The 22,252-nt window shown below is 39.1% G+C and overlaps 1 protein-coding gene across 13 annotated transcripts in view; it reads left to right on the top strand.

The window, feature by feature from the left end:
• ROBO1 (roundabout guidance receptor 1) overlaps positions 1 to 22,252 on the top strand; it is a 1,105,499-nt gene that overhangs the window by 707,383 nt on the left and 375,864 nt on the right. For 3 of the 13 annotated variants that reach the window (XM_019803991.2, XM_019803998.2, XM_002923425.4), the window contains exon 1: positions 1,714 to 1,768. The exons of 9 other annotated variants lie outside the window; for them this stretch is intronic. In XM_019803991.2, coding sequence (XP_019659550.1) covers positions 1,714 to 1,768 — 55 coding nt within the window. Of the gene's footprint in view, positions 1 to 534; positions 1,769 to 22,252 lie in introns of those variants that run through there. One more of the 13 variants, XM_019803990.2, reaches the window with a different exon arrangement.

Below are 22,252 nucleotides of genomic sequence, written 5' to 3'. Positions count from 1 at the left end.
CCTTTTTCAGAATCACTTCCCCGTTGTTAACATTCTAATACCTAGAGTCAGTGAAGTTGAAGGAGAGCCTCTTGGTGAAACAGAAAGACCCCATGGCTCACCCCTGTGCCCTTCGAGTTGGAAGGACTGTCTACATGACTGTCACCAACTGCAATTTAAAAGAAAGTGATTTTTGTAATAGGTGCCCATCTGTTATGCAACAGATTGTAATCGTTAATATATTCCAGATAGTCATCACTCTACCTCCTGTCCTACAGGTTTGTTTGCCCACATTTGATTAAAAAACAAAAATGGGAATGCACAGTCATGTAGGGTAGAGTTATTTGAGAGTTTATTCCAACTCCTGGAAGCGGTAAGGAAGAGGTTAAACTGGACCAGTAGGATTTTTGAAGTCTATGGCTGGGAGGTTCCATTTGGAGAAAGGTGCAGGGGAGCCAGGGGTAGCCAGAGAAATAAGGCAAGTTCCCATTCGTTTGGATTTCTGATCCTGAGCAGCTGGATTCTCACCTGAGGGCGCAGTCGGGCACCCCGGGTTGCGGATGGAAATATTAACGAGCAGAACTTGCCAGACCAGCGTCTGGAGAGTTGTAGAGTGGAGCGCGGAAAGGACTGCGCGGCCCCTTTAAGTATTCGCGGGCCGGGGAAGAGAGGGAGGAAACTGGGAGCCGCGGGGACGGTGGGGAAACCCACAAGCAGTTGAGCCGGAGAGGAGGCAGCGTGAGAGCAGAAACTTCAGACGCTGCTGATCCCGGCGGAGCTCGGGTGAGCCGCGGCGGCCGTCGCTCCCACCCGCAGCAGCATCCTCCTCGCCCCTCTCCGCCACCCCGGGGAAGTCTAGGAGCTGCCTCTCTACACCTACCGCGAACCAGGGCTGCAGGCAGCTATCCTCAGGAAGTTTGGGCTGCAGCGTCCCAACCGCGGAGAGTTCGGGGTGCCTTGAGCGCGCGCCCCAGCGGGCGAGGGACCCGGGGCGATGGTGAGCGCTGCGCGGGGCTGGGGGCACCGGGGAGGCGCGCGTCTGTCCGCGGACCTGCTGCTGTCCCCAGTGCCCTCCGCATCCCCCAAGTGATGGGAACAAGGGCCGGCTCGGGCAACCACTGTCGCCTCACCGCCCCCTCGTTCGGCCCCAGCGCGCGGAGTCACCCAGGCACACCCCCAGCACCCTTTGCCCGTCCTCCAGAGCTGCTGCCGCTGCCTTGGCTGCCTTCCTCGCCGCCGCTGGTGGCCAGCTGTTGACTGGGCTAGACTGTGGACGGAGAAGCACTTTTCTGGCCCTCCCTAATTCGTTCTCACACCCCAAGTTTGCCGCTGCCGCGCCTGCCCTCGCCGCGGCGCTCGGGCGCACAGTGTGGGGGCGCACGCCGGGAGGCTTGGCGAGACCCGGAGGCAGGAAACCGCACAACTGGTCTTCTGCCTCGGCTCTTTGTTGTTCGCTTTGGATGGTTCTTGGAAGTGGCCGAGCCTCCTCGGAAACCCTGGAGCGAGAGGAGGCAAACCTTGGAATTCTTAGTCTGCAAAGGGCTCTGAGGTATTGACGAGCGTCCGGAAAGGTCGACAAGTAATTGCCCTGAAAACTCTTGGCGGATTGACCCACGTTGCTTATATTAAGCCTTTGTGTGTAGTGTGTGTGCTGTGTGGCTTCATAAATTTGGGGACCCCATTTCTACTCCCTCCTCTTGGCATGAGACTGTATGCAGGATCCACCCGAGGACAATGATCGCGGAGCCTGCTCACTTTTACCTCTTTGGATTAATATGTCTCTGTTCAGGTAACCTCGCGTCTTCTTTCTTCACCCTTCATCTCCCTTGCACGCCCCCTCCCCACTTTTCAGAATCAAACCCCGACCGCTCCCTTCTAAGGCTGGAGGGGTTCTGTCCCTGTAGGAGTTTTAAGCAAAAAGGTTCTTAGTTTGCACTTTGGGTCGGTCCTTTCCCCCCATCCCCCAAGACCCCCAAGCCTCATCGCAGACCTCGGCCTTTTGCCAAGTTCAGGGCACGCCCAGATCACTCTGGGCAAACGCAAGGTCTGAGCTCACGGGTGGGAGGAGGCAGCGGTTGGCGGTGAGCTTGGGGCCTCAGGATGAGCCAAAATGAGCTTCATCCTTCGGCTGCTTCCTTCGGAGAGGGAGATGTGCGCCCGGGGAACTTGGGGCCCAGAGACCCGCCAGGATTCCTGAACCTGGTCGTCCAATTCGCCCCACCTCTTCCGAGTACAAGGGGTTATTAGTAGTTGTTTTATGTAACCAGAGTCTGTAATTAAATTCGATTCTGAAGAAACTTCAGGAAATAACTCCTTCTTACGGTAGGATATCAACTAGTCACTCTGCCTGGCTGGATTTAGAAGGAAAACAGGCAGTTGCAGTTATCTGAAGGGGAACAGTTAGTTGCCTGGGAATTTTCCTTGGCGAGGGAAAACAAGGCTGAATTTAGGATTTTGGCCATTAATTAAATGGTACCCAAACTCTCTATACGAAGTGTTGGAAGAATGCTGCAACGAGGTCCTTCTGATGAGTATACACTTAAAATAGTTTTCTTCACACTCCCTAAGAAACTTTTACTGAGCCACAACTCAACTTTTCTTTCTTTTCCTTTTGTAGATTCTGGTTTCAATCAAGGCTCCAATTTCAGGCCCTAACACACACACACACACACACACACACACACACACACACAGAGTACACCTCAGGGGATTTTTTTTTTTTTTTTTTACAGTGGAATACTGACCTTCAAGTTGCATCAGGGCCTATAACTTGAGAGTCACTCAATTTTCATGATTATGAAACAGTTTTGAAAGGTTAGTTTTAGCTTTTTGCGGTCCATGGGTATGGTTTATATTTTGACCAAGGATTTTACTTAAGTTAATGAAATATGAAAAAGAAAAAAAATGCGCATCAACTAAACGATAGCAGATCCCTGAAAGAATTAGCCTACTTAATATGCTTTCTGACTAAAAGGAACATTTGCAGCTAAACTAATAACTTCATTAAATTGTTATTCCTTTGAAGAAAACAGAAAACTGAAGTTTTCATATGTGAAATGGATAGATGGATAGATTAAACCAACTCCTTGGGACTGCCTCTCCTTACTTCCAGCTTCCCTTTTCTGTAATGTAGATTTTTTTTTCTTAGTTTGCAGATCTGTAGGACTGAATAGTTTCCCCACCCCCACACCCAGCCATGGATGCAAATCAAAAACATTAAGATCTGATCTATTTGTCTCTCTTGGCTGTGTCTCCCCCTAGTTTAATTTACAGCTTCAGATACCTTTGAGATTTTTGTTGATTCACCTTCTCAGTTAAAGTTTATTCACGTGTGTAAAGTGAAGTGTCAGTGTGATAAATGACTGGAGGGGCAGATTACTGAAGATAGGGGGATTAATGATCATTAGTCACTGTTTGAGCTGAGTTTGTATATGTTGGGACATTTTATCACGTCTGTAGATTAAAGATAGGGTCACACTAATAGGGTATCACTGAAGGCTGGTCGCGTCAGTGTGCAAATTCTGTCTTCACTTGGAGAAATATCCGGGGTGGGGGGTGTGTACCGTCCTTTCAGATTTAATAATTTGTTTAATTCTTGTCTGAGATTTGCAGTTTAAGTAGAAAGGAGGCATTTCTAATCTTAAAGTTTAACTGATTTCTGGCTTTGCTTTTTCTAATTTAATTTTCCATTTAAGTCCCTGATGATTTTGAATAAGCCCGAGTTTCCCCCACAGGGGTGTCTGTCTGCTTCGTTCACCAGGTTGCAGGTCAGAGGCACCTTTGTGAGGTGCTTTCTCATATTTAACCTGCCGCTCTTTATCATTCCTCTGATGACTTTCACTCCTGCTATGAATCTGAACTTGGAAGGCCAAATTGCTGGGCTGCTGGGGTGATTTCCTGACAGTGTGCTGTTCTAGGCCACACTAGTGATTTGAATAAAACTTCACAGAACTCAGATAAGTAACTAGAGTTGGGGGTGCTCAAGACACCTGGACAGAGAATGAATGAAGTTCTTGAAAGATTGTGTTTCATATCTTGCCTCAAGCCTAAGATCACAGTCTATCACTTGTTAATGGAGTGTATTTAAGAGAAATGTGGTGAGCTTAAATAAATCAAAGTGTACTGAGTGGTAAGGTACCTTCAACAAGATTTAACCTGTAAAAATATCTATTGGTTGTGAGTTCTTTTTTTCTTTCTTTTCTTTTTCTTCTTCTTCTTCTTTTTTTTTAATCTGGATGCCAACCTAACAAAGTCCTACAATTTTCTTCAAAAAGACTAAAAACTCCATTTTTATGTGTTGATGTCATACTTAATATCAAATATTCTTTTTGAGTTTATGTTTGCTTATTTGTAGCCTTTTATTTATTAATCGAATGCTACAACTGTTATTATTTTAGGAAACAGATTTTGGAAAAAAATGGATATTCAGAAACTCATTTTTTAAGGTGAATTTCTCTAGTGAGCTTATATATCTGAGTGTTCTTTTCTGTGGATAGCTAGACTTTTGGTGAGGGGAGCAGTTGGGGTAGCACTGAAGAAAAAGAATCTGTGTGATCTCTCAGGGACTGATTCTAAACATTCTTCCCTGATAGATTTCCTCTCCTCAACTCCATTTTCTAAAACCTGATTTTAAGGAGAAAAAGTAATTGACTTTCAGTTCAAATTTAGGTTGAGTTCCTAATTTCACATAAAGTGAAATTTTGCAGTGCTATCTTCCTTCCTTCTTTTTTTTGGGGGAGGGGGTATCTTTTTTCTCTTGGAAAGAGGGACATTTTTTAGATAAGTTTCACTATGCGAGCCACTTATCTGAGTCTCTGGTCTTCCCCGACCCTAAACCTCTACACAAGATTCTTTGGTAATTCCAACAATTTCTTATTAGTTTCTTTATAAACTTTTTGACATTTAAATATACTTACCTGAATACTGTGACATCTTTAAGTATCCTTATTTCTTAATAATGGGCCCTCTTACACATATGGTATTTACGGTTAAAATCTGGAACAGAAAGTTGACCTGAAGTTTTCCCTTAGTCTTCACTATGACAAATGAAGTATTCCTGTGTGAGTTAAAGTGGTGCAAAATGCTAAATTTCAAACCTGCAATGACAGTTGTTTGTTTATTTTACATTGAGTAGGTATCTAAAATTAAAAATGCTGGTAACAGGGATAAGATGGGGAGGAAACTTGCCAGGAAAGATCATAAATAGTTGAGTCTTCGTGTGTCATCCCTGTTAATAAAAGTTGCTAAGGTAATGCTTATGCTAATTTCTGGCCCTTTTACAAATGTTTATTTCTTAAAAGTATAACTGCTTTTCAGGCTTGATTTCTTATAGGAAAATAAAAGGAAACCAAAGTTGTTCTTCAATTTAAAATTAGACCTAAGGTAATCTGTGGAATAAATAAAGAAATTTGGTAATAAGAAAGGAAAAAAAAAGTGAAACAGAAGCAGAAGTCTAGAGAAATATAGTAGAAATAGATCCAGAATTAAGCTCGTTTTAAAATATGGGAAGAGGTGGAGCAGAGCAGATAGAGTGGCCATATCTAACCACACGCGCTGACCACACACAGTATGAAAAGCAAATCTGAGAAGTGGATTTCTGAAAATTTGATGTCAGTGTGCACATTCCATATACAGCAACTATATAAAGAACTAGACATTTTGTATTTTTTTACAAAAACATTTTGAAACATTTAAATCTTTAATAAATTCATAGAATAGTTTTCTTAAGGTATGTTTAATGAAAGTTCAGAATACTGACTACCTCGATTTATACAGAGGAGTGAAAAACTAAGTGGTTACCTTCTATAGCATAACACTTTTGGTTAGAGGAGACCAGTAAAGTGAAAAAAGGAAATAAAAAAATGGAATGGAGTTTGATCTTTGAGGTACCATGAGAAAGTCTACAATGACTATTTCTATTGCTGTGAAGACATGTTATCATTTATTGAGCATTCACCCTTATCTTATTAATGCTTATAAGAACCTGATGACATAGGTATTACTATTAATAAAATATCATTTTATCCCTATTTTATAGCTGGGGAAACTATATCATGGAGAGGTTAGGACATGTGGAAGAGCAAGGATGTGAACCAAGCTGATTCCAAAACTCTTACCCACCATGTGCTCTCTCAGTTGAAAGAGAGAATGAAAAATTTAAAGAAGAAAGATGATGGTTCAATAATTTTTTTTTTAATGTTAAAACTCATCCAAAAAACCCACCTAAATAAGGTTGTGGTTCGAACACTTGAAAATCTGGAAGGGAGGCATTCCTTTTCCTGCTGTTAAGTAAATGGTCTTTAAATTTTTAGATCACCAGGCAAGACAATCAGTTCTTTGCGTTGAACTGATTCACATCTAGCCTTTATCATGTCTGCATTTTTGGGGCATGCTTAAAAGAAGTGACTGAACAGAAGTCAAGAGTGACCGCTGGTGATTCAGAAGCACATAGATTCCAAGTTGTATTTTGGAAAATGAATGTCATTCTCATTCATGCACACTAGAAGAAAGATTTCCCTCAGAGGCCCAAGGCAAATAATTGGCACTCGTCAAGGAAGAGCCTGTGGCGAGACCATCATTTCCCCTGGGGTTGCTCTTCCCCCTCTGTTGGGCAAAGGCTGGCAGTCAGTTAGTAGTAGATGAGCCTTCTGCTTGACTGCTGTTCACAGATGACTCACTTCATGGTTACTGATCATGGAAGGGTTGAGCATTAATACCTGGTTGATCAGCTGGTTGGAAACTGCTTATGCATAGCCAATAAAGTTGCCATCCTGTGGAGATCAAAGACCACCTCCTTTCTTTACAATTCTGGATTAGCATGGTTTCTTTTTCCCCTTTTCTCTCCACCTTCAGCCCTTGCCTTCAATCTTGCTGTGGAAGAAGAGGAAGAAAAAAGATTATCTGTAGTGTACAGGGAGATAGCTTTGATCTTCACTTCCTTGCCCTTCTCTCTCTCTGCCTTTTTTTTTTTTTTTTTTTTTTTTTTAACTATCCAAAAGGCTGTTTCTAACACTGGAAGGTGTCATGTTGCTTACTTCATGGGAGATCTCGGTCTCATTTCCCTTCAGCCAAAACAGGCTGCTACAGATTCCCTTACTTCTGAGATTTTACTTGGCTTCCAAACATCTTATGACAATGTTGTTCCACACATAAAACAGTATTTTGAACAGCTTGACTGTGCATTATCTTTCTGATTTCATTCACTGAGAGAAGTACGTCTGCAGTGTTCACAGCTGTCCAGGGCTTAGAGCTGAAAAAGAATATGTTTATTTTATTTGATTAATTTATCTTATTATTTAAAGGAGAATGTATAGAAGGTAAATAATTGTAGAAAGTATTCTTCAGCCACTAGTTGGATGTGGAATAATCTATAGGCTTAATGCCTGTCACCTAGTTTGACACTCAAATGAAGTGTTAAAAGCACCATCAATAGATACAAGCAAATGTCAACAGAGCAGTGTGGTTCTGGTAAGTGGGAATATGTTCTTTTTATGTCAAGTGATTGATTTGTATGCAGCATATAAGAATGAGTAGACTTTGATTCCTAATAGTATCTTGTGTTTGGGGAATCTATTTTTTAGTTCATGTTAGGTTTTTTTTTGCTAGAAAACTTTTTTTTTTTTAAAGCACTTCTGGCAATTGCAGCTGCTGGTTACACTTTCTCCAAAATGCTCTTGATTGGATTTCAGAAAGTATCAAGTTCAAAGTATGGGCCACCTATGCCTGTGTTCAACTCATCGGTACATGGCCTGAGAACCATGTACAGACGGCTTAGCCACAGTCAGACGTGACAGCAGCTTCGAGTCCTTGGAACTTTCCCTTAAAATTATCTGTAAGAGATTCTACTTGAGACTCTTAGAGACTCAGTTTGTATCCCTAACACCGTAGATTATTTGACAGAGAGCGCAGGAGAGCACAGGCAAAGGGAGCAGCAGAGGGAGAGGGAGAAGCAGGCTCCCCACCGAGCAGGGAGCCTGATGTGGGGCCCCATCCCAGAGCCCTGGGATCATGACCTGAGCGGAAGGCAATAGCCTACCGACTGAGCCACCCGGGTGCCCATAGATTCTTCTTTCTTTGTCTATTCTTTTAATGTGAGGAAAAGTATTTTGAAAGAAATAGAAGTGTCACATGTGACCATTTAGTACTTTAAAAATCATTTTAGATAAGCGTTATCTTTTGATTTAACTTAAAATTTCTATAAGCATCACAATACAATGTTTATATGACCATAAAGTTCTTGGTAGCATGTTATGTATGGTCATAATTTAGCACAATTGTGGAAAAATACATCAACTTGGTGAACTCGTTCCTCGGTGTTAACAGAAGAGGAAACAGAGCTCCTGTTTTAGTTTCTCTCCTCTGATGTGACTGAGGCCTTTTTGTGTTATTAGCAATCCCAGGTAGAGTTTGAAAGGAAAATGGGACCAAAGAATAAGAGAATCAGGCCACACATATCTGTTTCAAGATCATATGGTGCTAATGAGATATACTCAGTCTCATAATTTGATCTTCAAATTTAAATAACCTGTATACTAATTATATTTTTTGTTTTAGCTCGCGACATCTTTTCCACTTTTCCAAAGACGTACTAACCCTTAGTTTGACCGAAAGTGTCTGCCTGAGATCTCTTTCCTATATAAAGGAGTTATAAAATGTATACTTTTTTAGTTTCAGAGAACTAAAGTGGATTTTGTTTACTCAGGCTTACTTTAAAGGGAGTCTTTATTACTCTAAAACTTCCCTAAAATGGTGCTAACTCATGTAACAAAGTGAGTTAAGGCACATTTGTATGTGTTAACTACACACCTCTGGGTAGCTTTAAGTGACTTTAGTTGGGGGAAGTCATTTTAGTGTCTGCAGACCATTCAATTAACAAGTTGTCTGAACAAAGTAAACTGGCTTGTACAGGCTGTGGAAGAGAAACTCTTTGGTATTTCTCCCTCATATTTGAAGAGAAGTGAAAATTTCCTTAGCAATCTGGTATCAAGTTTGGACCTAGAAGTTGTTTAAATTAATGAACTTAGTAATACACTGCTCAAACCTAAATACATAGAAGGAAAATAGGAGAGAGTCAGAGCCTGACCCCTGGTACTGTGCAGAGAAGGGAGTCACCCGCTGACAACATCGTCTCTAGTAATCTCAGTGAACTGGGGTGGAATAGAATGATTGTGAGGGAAGCTTTTAGTTAGGCTTAGTGGGGCCAGAGAGAAAACGAAAGTCATTGCATCCTTTGGGCTTTTCTCCTATTATGGGTCATTCAATCTGAGGAGCTCATCGTTTCCTAGGATTTCATATTCAAAATTATCCTTTCACCATTTTCCATTTCACGTATTGACATATTTAGCATGTTTTAAATATCATGGTTATTGATATATAGATTGTGTGTGTGTGTATACACACATACACATCCATCCTGATGAGGAAAAAAAATGAAGTGATTAATTAATTAAATGATGAATTGCATTTCTGAATGCAATTGCATACACTGAACCTGAAGGACTAGGGATCAGTAATAATAATTGTAGAGCCTAGGGGGGCCTGGGTAGCACAGTCGTTAAGTGTCTGCCTTTAGCTCAGGGCGTGATCCCAGCGTTCCGGGACCGAGCCCCGCATCAGGCTCCTCCGCTGGGAGCCTGCTTCTTCCTCTCCCACTCCCCCTGCTTGTGTTCCCTCTCTCACTGGCTGTCTCTCTTTCAAATAAATAAATAAAATCTTAAAAAAAAATAATTGTAGAGCCTAAAATTTATAAAGTGTTTACTATCTGCCCCCCAGCAAAGTGCTAACATGCTTATCTTATTGAATACCACATTAGGAATGAATGCATTGCCATCATCCCTGTTTATCAATATGGAAAATGAGATTTAGAAAAGTTGGTTTCTTGACTATGATCAATCAGCTAGTTGAGTAGAGTGAGGATTTGAAACCAGCATGTCTGATCCCAGAATTTTTGTTCTTCATCATTCTACAGACACACTGCACTATTCCCTTTAAAGGAAAATGATTGTAGATGAAACAGTGTGAAATGTATATCTAATAAGACTATGAAGTTTTTGTGTGTGTGATGCTTTTTGTGATGCAAGGTTATGGTAAATTGTGCTGCTAAAGCTGTTTTAGTTCCTTTTTAGATTATATATTTTTCTGGTCTGATTGTCTGTTCCTCTCTTCTGCTTGTCACATGATAACCCATAGCAAAGAACACATCCTGGTATAAGATAGCACAGAACATAGAAACCTATAGGTCCAGCCCCATAACATGGTTTGGTGGAATTCAGTGCTTTTCTGTTTGTGGAGTAAATTTGTGGTAGTAAAAACCAAGTAAGTTTTGTGAGAGCTCAACTGTCTAAGTAAATAGAAATTTCCTTATATATAGAAGGAAAAAAAAAAAAAAAAACACCACCAACTATCATTGGGATCTAACTTCCCTAAGGAACTGGTGTTGAATTTTGGTTTTTTGGGTTTGAAAATAGATGGTTTACTTGATGATAAGTTTTTACAGGTAATAAGTTACTACAGATAATGCGGATAATAACGCATTAAGCAGAAGCTTAGCTAGAATCTGTGATTACTATTCTTTTAAAGGCGTATCCTTCTCAGATGACAAGTTTTGTAGAAAATGAAGAATGTGACATTGGTTAACATGATATCTGTGAATGAAACCTATCAAAAATGGTACTGTAATCAGTAGCTTTTCAGAAGTAATGTGGTTGGTTTTTAAAATATTGTTATTTTATGTTTTCTTACTCTTTTAAATGCATGTATCTAACTAAGTTTCCAAGGTATGGTTTTCTCAGTTGAACTCACTGGTCTTCCAGAGTTATTTCCAAATGTGTAGATGATAGGTACTTTCATACTCTTCATTATTTCCATAGGTTGTTACTTTACATAAGGCTTAAGGGAAGATTGAAGCTTTTCCAGGTTCCTTACTCTATGCTGCTAATCAAAATGGTATCATATTTAAAACCTTCCTTTATTTGGGAGTTGGGGTTTTAGCCCTAAGGTTTTACTCTTTGTCTCAAAATATAGTTCAAAATAAATTTATTTCTATATACTCATTGTTTTGCAGTTTGCCATTCATTTGTGTTCAATAATGCTATTTGTTTATTATTTGTGGGGCTTAATAACATCCTTTAATCCTCAGCAAACTACTATAAATCTTGATGACAATCAAAAATTATTATTAACCAGCTGTCAACTTTTGTTGCTATTAGGCACTTTAAAGAATGTGTCAGATGCATCTGATAATGTATAAGAGCTTTTAAATAAAAGATCTGGGCTGTGAACGTATAGATAGGGAAATTAATGTTACGTCATGTCAGTGAATTGTTAGCAGTATATGAATGAAAGATGTTTGATATGGTGAGAGCAGGGAGAAATGCCTTTTGGAAACTGATAGATCAAGGGGATTTATTAGGTCAGGGAAAACATCTTGTAATAAGTGGATTCTTGGAGAATGTTGAGAGAAAGAATGGAATATCTTGTTAGGTGAAGGGAAGTGTTTGAGAGGTGCATCCAAGAGTGTGATCTGAAAAACTAACGTAATATATTTGAAGAGGTATCTTTTACAACAGTGCATTATTAGAGATTTTCACTTATGATAATGTCCTATTTTACTATTTAGTAATTCCATACATTTATTTCACTTATTAAATCAACCTTACCAGACAACAAAATGTTAAAAAAAAAAAAAGCTTATTCCTTGCACTTAAGGAATTGATGATGAATGGTTGATTACCATATAGATAATTTAATAGATGTATGTGTGACTGCTCTGGGAGCCTATGTTTAGACCATAAAAAGCTTCCACCAAGTGAAGAAGAAGTGTAAGATAAATGTAAATGTGATGATTGAATTCTTAGAGATTAAGACATTTATTTTTTGGCATTTTCCTGTGGATAGCCATCTACAGATGAACAGATTTAGATAAAATACTGTCTGTATTATCGTTACTAACCTGTCAGAGAATCATTAGAACTACCTCTTTATGCGTATGCCCTGTCTGCAGTACCCAGAATGCATGGTCTTTATCCTACTCTCATTACTTTCTGTGACAGGACCTGTCTATCCATAGTCTAGAAGATTCCATTTATAATTCTTATAAACATTTTTCTCATATTAAGCTGAAGTCCAGCTCATTCCCTGTGTTACTGGCCCTGGTTTTTATCCTCCAATGCTATCCGTGGTAAATCTAGTTTAGTTTTTACATGAAACTGTTTCAATATTTGAAGACCGCTATATTCTTTATAAATCTGCTCTTCTCCAGGTACAGTTTCTTCCAGTTTTCCTCACTTGCTGAAGAGTCATTTCCCTTGGTTGCGTTGTTTTTGTTGTTACTGTTTTTATTAACATTTTGTTCATGTCTTAAAATGTAACATGAAGTTTGAGGAACCTGCCTTTTTTTGCAGTTAAAATGTGGATAGCTTTTAACTTTTTCCCATTCTTCTAATAAATCTTTCATTTTATCTTAAAGTTCTCTCGGCATTTCTGGGATGTGATGCTTTTCTGGATCAGGAGATTTAAAATGTATTAAGAAGCTAGATGCTTCTCTCCGCACCTTGATTTCCCACTGAACCAACTTAGAATTGCTCTTCCTGAAGTCACAATTCTTGGTGGGGAAGAAAAACAAAATAGAATTTGTAAGATTCTGTTTTTCTTCTCTGATAATATTTTGTGATGGTTGAAAACAGAAATTCCTCCTCAGGGCTTGTAAGGAAGGTCCTGAGTTAGGTCTAAGGGATGGTTGGCTGGATGCTGCCATGGAGAGATACAGGCTCAATGTAGACAGACTTACAGAGTTTTCAAGAGAAGGCATAGACCCATATTTTTAAATAAAATCTCCTAACGAATAAATGGGAGCAATCAAAACTACATTAATAATAATAATAATAATAACAATAATATGTCTTCATCCCACATGTGACCCCACAGGTCAACTGTTTGTGGCTGCAGTATTACATTGTACTGGGACAATACCTTATATAGGACTGTCCTATCTGTTGCTGCTTATTCCTACTCTAAACACATAAGGATACCCTCAGTTTCTGTTATCTTTGGTGTTTTAGAAGCTTTCACTTTTCTGATGTTTGGCCTTCCTTCCTGTATTGTTACTAGTTAAATGGTTACATAATTGCTTATTTATTTAACCAAAAGCTTTTGCCTTTATTAAGAGCAATTTACATTTTACAAATTGTATTTGTTGAACCAGGCAAAGTGATCAGTTTGACTGTTTATATTTATTCTTTTGTCCTAAAGCTAACAAAGAAAGAAAACAAACGGACAAGCCCTTTGATGAGCTAAGAATCCCTGATGAACTGAATAAATAAATATATCCTTGAATAGGAAGAGAAATTATCAACACAGACAGTCTAAAGGTTTACTGATTGCTATTAAGAGGCACACCACTGTGCTGCATTTGAATTACAGGTTGAGAAAATACAGTAAGGGAATTTGAAGAAATAATAGAAAGAGAATTTAGGCTGTGGTTGAATTGCAGGGGAGCCTTTCACTTCTGCAAGAATTTATTGCAGGATTCTTTCAAAAATCTAGTTTCCCTAATTTGTTTTATTGTTTATAGGTCATTAGCTATTTGACAGAAATATCATCAAGAGAGAAGCTTAATCTAAAGGGTCAGTAATCATTGCCAATTGAATATTAGCCAGAAATGAAAATGAAACATCTTTGAAATAATTTGTCAATGAAAAATGTGATATAATTTACAAAATATTGACGTTTGCACAGCTTTCAAGAGCATATCTAGCATTTCTGTGAGGAAACCTTGTACATAATTCATAAATGGTTTTAAAACAACATTTGGAGGATTTCTTTAGGCCATGGTATAATTTGCTCAGGTGTTTAAGATAAACGGCAAAGCTAAATATATATGAAGAAACTTTTGTTAACTCTTAAAAAAAAAAAAACCTGATCATTTCTTACCAAATCTAAGTAAAATGTTCCTTTACATAGAAATTTCTATTTTTCATTATATTTTACTCTAAGGTGCGTGGGATTTCTTTCTATCTTCAAACGACTCATCCGGTTGGAAGAAAATGGCAGAGTCCCATTGGGGATCATTAGGAGTATTACTCATGTTAGACATCTATCAGGGGCAGCCCTCCTCATGCTAAATTCTGGAGCCACAGCTCACAAATAATATGAGATGCTCACAGGCACAAGGCAGGGAATAACGTCTGAGTGGGAGAAGGTCAAGGCACGGGCAGGGGAAGAGGTCAGAAGCAGTAATGTGCCCTGAGCAAGGAGTGCTGATTCATTTGAAGCTGGAAACCATCAGCAGCAGTTCATTGTCCATAGGAGGCATGTTTAAAGATGAGCATTATTTGATGCTCTGACAAAATGGCTTGTCAATAGTAGATTCCTCATCACCTAAAAGGGTAGCCGTGATTTCCATGCTTTTATGGAAATTATTTCTATAGTAAATAACTGTGGCCTTTAGAAGAATGTAATGAGAATATATTAATTAATTTGCCTAAGTCTGGTTGGTCTTTATTGCCCTCGACTGTAACTCTATGCCATTTCCCTATTTCCTTCCAAATAAAGACTCTTTCTTCCTTCTTTGTGAACCACAGAAACGTTATGTTTGATTTATTTTCTCACGAGGAAGTACTTTGTGTTTAAGATGTATTGGTATTATTGATGTGATCTAATTGTACTCTGCCTAATTAGGGTTCCCTGCCTGTGAGCCAGCTTCAGCCAGGTGAATAACCTCTTACTCCTCTGGCTTTTCTAGATGCTTTCCCTCTTCTCAGGGAATGCTCTATCTAGAGCCATTCCTTTCTTTTCTTCTTCCTCTGCTGCTTCCATTCCAATTCCTGTTTCCCCTGATGAATCAATACAGGTGTTTCCTCCTCCAGAAAGCTGTAGCTACCCCTCCCACTGACCCATTGTAGATCTGATGTCTTCCATATGTATTTCTCCAGCACCCTATAAAAAAGTATGCAGCCATGCTGGCAGTCATGCTGTATTGCACTTACTTGCCTAGGTCTCCTTTCCAACTATGAGGGTATATGTTTAATTAACTATCACAACAAGCACTTTCAGTGAATTACTGAGTGATTCAGTACATAAATTACTTTGCTTTGACAGGGATTATATAAGGGATTAATGCCCTTTATTCTTAGGTACAGTTTTATTCTTCTAGAAACAGAAAAGTGAAAAATTGGAAAGAATAAACACCAGAATTACCAAACACCACAAATCTTCATCTCAGTGTTTATTTAAAAAATTTTTTTTTCTGGAATACCTTGTGGTAGAAACGTTGTAAAGCACCAAATTTGAAAGTAATGTATGAATGGGGCACCCTCAGTAGTTATGAATTTACTGGAACCCACAAAATGGATTAGATAGGACTTTGGGTGTCTACCTTTGTTTGAAGTTCATAGATCTTCCTATGATTTTTCTATGGACTATGACTTATCTGTGTATGGTGAGGGAAAAAACATGACTTGGATTCAGACATGGTTGCTGTTGGCTTTGAATCTGCCACTGCTTAGCTTTTTACCGTGCTAGAGTGAGTTGGTTTCTTCATCTCTAAAGCACAGAAATTGAAAGAGTTGATATTTAGGCCACTTCCAGAATTTCAGTTCTGCAGATTTTAGCCCAGGAATACAATGAACTGGATTATTTATCAGTGAGTTTTTTCTGGTCATTTCGTCTCTCAGTAGCATGTAATGATTGCAAGGGTATGGGCTTCAGACCAGCCGTGTCACTGCAGGGGGTATACATCTTTTCAGTTTCCTTATCAGGAAAATGGAAATAATTTTGATAGTTATCCCATAAGGGATGCTGTGAAGGTTAATTAAGTTAATGTATGTGAAGTGTTCAAAACTGGTGTTTGGCATGTTCTAACATCTATTTAAGTGTTCATTATTTTGTTGCTTTTATTATTATTTTGCTGATTGGTAGCTTTCCCAAGATTTTTTTGTTCCTTTATAGAAACTACTTTATGATAGTGGCTTGGTATAGGCCCTGAGTTACAAACCCTAAACATAAAAGTTATCCCCTACAGAGAATCCTAACCTTAAGGCCTCTTGCCAGAGATTCAAAAAGCAACAAACAAACAAAAGCAGAAAAAGTGTGAAGGTTCTTAAGAGAAAATTCAGGGTTAATTTGACAGGTTGGAGACAGATTTCTGGGCAGATTGCCATGCCAATGTGATAGCCATTTCTGTCTGAAAAGCAAAAGATATTATTGTTTATGCTGCACAAAAATGCCAACAATTAGAGGTTATAGCTGGTTGTTCCACGGACCCCCCCCAATTTAAAAAAAAATGTTAATGCCTCTAAGAGGATTAAGAGATTTGCAATTTACTGTGAATTATTTTAATCAGATTATAAGTCCTCTTTTACTTGGAGTTCAGCTTTTAGCACTTGGGGAATGGAAGTTTTCATTTGGCGGTGGGATGGTGACACATTGGGAAGTGCCAAGGATGGAGAAGGATGAGGCCACTGGGATCCCGGAATGATACGGGGACCAGGCATGGAGAGTGGCACTGGAGGGGACAGTAGAGAAGTACCATTAACAAACCTCCCATGCTAAAAATGTTCTTTGAATCTAGAAATATTGTAGCTAGCTCCCTTCTGTTTCTTCAGGAAACCCAAAGTCAAATGTGAAGCATTACTACTATGGTACACAGAAGCTGATTTTTAGATGAGTCATGGACATAGGTTTGGGAAAATGTGTCTTTTGTGGAATAATATGGTGAGTCAAATTTCAGCCTCCAGAGTAATTCATTTATTTAATCAATAATTACTTATCACATTCTGTGTGTCTGGCTGGCTGTACTCTAATCTTGGTACTATTACTGGCTGTTGGGAAATGTACCCTGGATTTATTGTCATCAGGAATAGCAAGACACGCAGATATGATAATGACTGTCATGAAGTTTTTACTTACGGTTTCCAAGAAACAGGAGGCACAGAATGCCATGCAGGGCCACACAGGGAAGCAGGAGGGTTGGGTGAGAGGCAGGAGGAGGGAGAGGATAGCTAGGGCGAAAGCCTTTTGTCGTGGTATTCATGGGAAAGACGGAGTGAGGCAGGGTATGAGAGGCAAACAGATTGAAGGTTGGATAGCTTCAATAATTTCAGCTGGCTGTGAGCTACAGGAAGGTCCCTCGTTGTTCAGTGCGTGGACTTGGGGTGATAAGAGCCAGAGAGAAGAAGTGGCGCAGTGTGTGGGCTCTGGATAGATTGGTTTGTATTTGAAAGGTGTGCTCTTCAGCGCGTGTTTGCCATCACTAGGAATTATCTGGCCCTGGGAAAGGCAGAGTCAGCAAGGCCCCAGATGCCAGAGCATCAACAACACAAGAAAATAAGAAAGTGCCTTAGTGAGGTATGTGAAGTGGGTGATATCACTTAAGTTTTTTTTTAATTTTAAGCCTTAGTTTCCTCATCTGTGAATTGGGGATCGTAATGATACCTACCTTGAAGAATTTTGAGATCAAAATGGAAAAAGATTATTTTTCTCAGAAGAAATATTTAATAAGTGGTAGAAGTTTAAAGTCCAAAAAGATGGTATGGAAGTTAATTCAGAGTTGAAACCAATACTGAGATTCTGAGATCATGTGTGTGTGTTTTAATAAGATGAGATGAAATTGTGTGTCGGTTGATGGAGACAAGTTATAAATGACGGTACTACTTAGACTATTAACTAAAGACATCAATTGAGTCTCAAAAGAGGTAAAATTTGCATATAGGACTTTTACTTCCAAGTCGTCATACGCAAAAATATTATGGGTGTTATTTCATTTTATCTCTTTATATGAGAACGTATTTTCTGGGAAAGCAGCAGAATATTGGAGTGGTGGCAGTTAATGCTAATTAAGTATTGATAATACTAATATTAGAAGAACTTTGGAGAGGGTAGGGAAAGTTGTCGATTTAAGAATTCATGGCTAAAGGAACAGCCTATTTTGTAATGGTGCCCTTGGTTTTAGTGTGGCACACCTGCCTTTTTGCTGCTGTCTGTATTTAATCCCAGGCTAGTAGTTCCAGTATGCCAGTCACATCTGCTTGCCTGCCATGTGTTCCTGGTCACTTTTTAGTTTTTTTTTTCCCCCTTACTTTCAGACTCTGTTAAAGGCACTGCATACTGTTATTCAGAGTACTGTGTCAACTTCACTATTAATTAGTGTCCATCATTATTTAAATTCTGCTTTTTACAATAGTCTCACATCTCTGTGAGGGATGATCCATGCCTGTTTTAGAGAATTAAGTATCCTCAATAGTTGCCACACACATGGCACATTGTGGGTACTCAGTAAATTATTTGTCGAACGAACAGTCTAAACCGATCATTTTAGCATTCTGAAAATATAAAGTGAATCTAATGAAAAAAATAATAAATCTTCCCATGAAGAAAGATAAATGAGACTATATTTTAACTATCTTTTAGGTTTATTTTTTTCCCATAAATGTACTGGTAAAGACCTTACAGTGTTTAGGTTTGCCTTGAATATTGTTGGGGAAAGAGGATTTAAAGGTTTAACTGTTTCTTTTAGGAACAGCTAAACATAGTTACAATGGGTAAGTTCTATAGTTGAGGTTGCAGGGAAACATCTAGAGAATTCAAGAACCTCAGGTTATTAAAAAAAGAAAGTTAGAAAAACTTCCTGGTGCCTTACTGAAACTCACTCATAAGAAGATGGGCATAAAGCACGCCATGTAATGTTCTCCTACTCTTTAAGATATTTACCATTTAAAGTAACTTCTGGGCACTTCCCATAGGTGAGAGATTTGCGGGCACTGGGATATGAAGATGAATTTAGTCATGGTCCCTACATGCAAAATTCACATTGCCTGATAATTGAGGAAGGTACATGCATAATAAGAAAAAAATATATACATTTATATATGTATATATAAACACACACACATATGCAAGAAGGAAAAATGTTCTTCCTGCCCAGGGTCAGGGAATATTTGAAGAATAATTAAAGTAAATTTTGAAGATATCCTTCCCTCTGCTTGTTTGCCCATCAGATGAAACAAAAAACACGTATGTATAGGCAAAGAGAGGAGAAATTGTGTGGGATACTGAGAAACCAGAAATTGTTTGGAATTGCTTACTGATTGGATACTCCTGAGGATAAACCTGTGGTCAGAATATAAAGGTTCTATTCCTCCGTGCTCACTGTAATGAGGTTCATTACGTGGCAAACGAAAACCAGGAAAGTTTTTCAGGTGGGGAGAAACTTGAGTGGGTTAGAAAGATCTCTCAACCAGTGGCATGGATGATGGATTGAACTGGCAGTATACCACAGGCAATGAGAGGACTTAGAAGGCTATCAATAAAGGGGTTGGATGATGAATAAATACAGTGTTGATGGAAATAAAGGGAAAGATAGAGAGTTTTTGGATGGTAGAATGAATAGATAGACTTGATAGAATATATGCAGGATGGAGGGATTCCATGTGGTACAGATGACTCCATGAGCAACAGGAACTTCAGTAATAATGCAGGAACAGTATTTGTAGAAGACATGGTGTGACTTCTCCTTTGGTAGGCTGAGTTTATGGTGCCAGTGAGTTGTCCACATGAGCATTCTGCAGTGCCTGAAATCCTGAAAAATTCCATCTGGATTTTAAGAGAATTATACAGAGGTAAAACCTTGGGTGACATTTTAGTGGAAGTGATAAGAGAAGTTTCTGCAGTGAGAAGGTTGAGGTTGCTAAAGAGGGAGACAGAGGGCAGGACTTAAAATAAGTTCACCTTACCTGCTTTTGTTATTATTATTACAATTTAGATTGCAATAATATGAGCCTGTACTTAAGATTAGAGGCATGTATTATTAAAGAAGGGAGAATTAAAGGAAATTGTTGTTTCTGAGTCAGTTTCAGCTGCATCCACCTCAGTTTCAAACATGTTTATGCTTTGATAAGTACATTGCAATTTCAATATGTACTATCGATTTAGGAAAAACATGGGGTCTGGAGTAGATTCAAGTTATGATTCAATTCTACAAATATCTGCTGAGTAATCACTATGTAACATTATTTGGGATAAACACTGGAAATGTAAAAAAAAAATGATTCAGATGAAGCCCTGGTCTAGAGGACCCAATGGTGCATGAACGCCAGTTTGATCTTCGATAAATTTTGTTCTTTGAAATTACAAGCTTTTCTACTTTTGAAATTAAAGTGGTAATTTATGATCATTGTATATAAGTTCAAAGAGACTTTCTGTAAACAAATGTGGCAAATCAGGTTATGAAGAAAGATGTTTAAGGGCGGGTCTATAACGAGGTGATTGAAGAAATTTTAGGCACATGGAATCTCCAAATGGGAAGGGAACAGAGAGGTCTGGCCCAATGTGTACTAAGACAGAAATTTCGTTTATGTTCTCATATTAAGGCCTTCATGTGTCCCTCCTCTTATTTCCAGAGAGAAACCAGCCACTGACCCCAGCAATGCTAAATCACTTGCTCTTTCCAACTTCTCTTGTCTGATCTTTCAAAATGCTGTTTCTTCCTCCTACTCGTCTGCCTAATTAGTACTCAACACACCTGCAGCAGGTCAGACATCCTGTCTAGGAGGACATTTTGGACTCCTATCTCCTCCATCCTGTCATCCAATTCTTCAAGTCCGGGTGCTGTGGCCCTTCCATGCACTGCTGTAATAATGTGTACGCCTTTACTGTGAGACTATAAATTATGTTGTGCCGTATTGTTGGTTTGTTTCCATCATCAAATTTTGAATAATTTGAGAGCAAGGAGACTTCCTTCTTGATGTACATATGCCTAGAACCCAACACAGTATCTTACACTTCAACTTTGTTTGCTTCATTTATTAAATAAACATTTAGAGACAAGGCCAATGTGAAGCATAAAATAATAAATCAGTGCTATTAGATTCATTTGTTCACTTATTCAAGGCTGAGAATGGGCCAGGGATTGTACTAGGTACAAACCCAAATCAAAACAACACAGCAGGGTTTGTTTTTGTTTGTTTGTTTGCTTGTTTGTTTTGAGTCCCTTATAGAATGGCATGCTGTCAGTCAGAGAAACAATCAAACTTTTTTCTTTTTTTTTTGGAAACTATCAAACTTTTTAAACAAATTAATTCACAATAATGTTGAGGAACACATTTAAAATTATCCCCTAGCTCCCCCAGGACAAAAATGTGGGATGGCTATTCCTTTATTTCAGCAAAGTTGGAGTGAGGGAAAGAGAAGACCTCATATTAATCAGTGTTTCTTAAACTTGGCACCAAGAACATTTTGGGGCCAGACGATTCTTTCTTTTGGTGGCTGGCCTGTGCCGTGGAGAGGTTTAGCAGCCTGATTGGCCTGTATCACTGGATGTCAGTAGCATCCCCCTCATTCTGACCTGCACAAATGTCTCCAGACATTGCCACGCCTCTCAGAGGATATTGCTTCAAATTGAGAACCACTGCTTTATATCTACATGAAATTTTCCTCAAAAAGAGTCCATCTGGCCAAACAACATTGAGTTAGATTAATATCTTTTTTCATATTAACCCATTTCTATATGAATAATACACACATATGTCTGTGTATACACACACACAGTATTTTTTTCTCTATTACAAAAAACTTATTGTAGATATTTAAAAAATTTTGTTTTTAAATTTATTTATTTGACAGAGAGACAGACAGAGAGCTCAAGCAGGGGGAGTGGCAGAGGGAGAGGGAGAAGCAGGCTGGGATCATGACCTGAGCCAAAGGCAGACGCTTAACTGACTGAGCCACCCAGGTGCCCCCAGATGTAGATATTTAGTGAACAAACGACAACCCATCATCCTGCCAATATGCATGTATGAAGTAATGAAGCTTGAAAGTTGTGTGTATGTTTGTGTGGGGGTGTGTGTTAGCTTTTGGCTCAGTTGAGCATATTCGGTATTGATTTTTATTGAAAGTAGGTTTTATTAATACATCAAGAAAGTCATTGCTTACAGACTAAATTTACTGGTGGGAACTGGTCAAGTCTTCTTCCATGGGGATGATGTGCTATAAGAAAAATCAAACAGGCTGATGGGGTAGTGATTTGTGGGGAGGACTTACATTAGCTAGAACAGTCAGGGAAAGATTTGACGGGGGGACATTTGAGTTCAGATCCAAAGGATAAGAATGAAGGCAAAAAATGATAGGGTAAGTGTATGCTAAGGTTGAGGTAGGAAAATCTTGGTGAATTAGAGGGACAAAAGGGTCCGTTTGTCTAAGTACGGTGATAAATGGAGATTGTCGTCAAGTGTCATCACCCAACAGCCTCTTTTGCCAATTTGCAGAGGTATTTGGTTTTTTT

The sequence above is a fragment of the Ailuropoda melanoleuca genome, chromosome 1 (genome assembly GCF_002007445.2).
Source record: "Ailuropoda melanoleuca isolate Jingjing chromosome 1, ASM200744v2, whole genome shotgun sequence".
NCBI classification, from domain to species: domain Eukaryota; kingdom Metazoa; phylum Chordata; class Mammalia; order Carnivora; family Ursidae; genus Ailuropoda; species Ailuropoda melanoleuca.
This window is presented reverse-complemented; position numbering and strand designations above follow the sequence as displayed.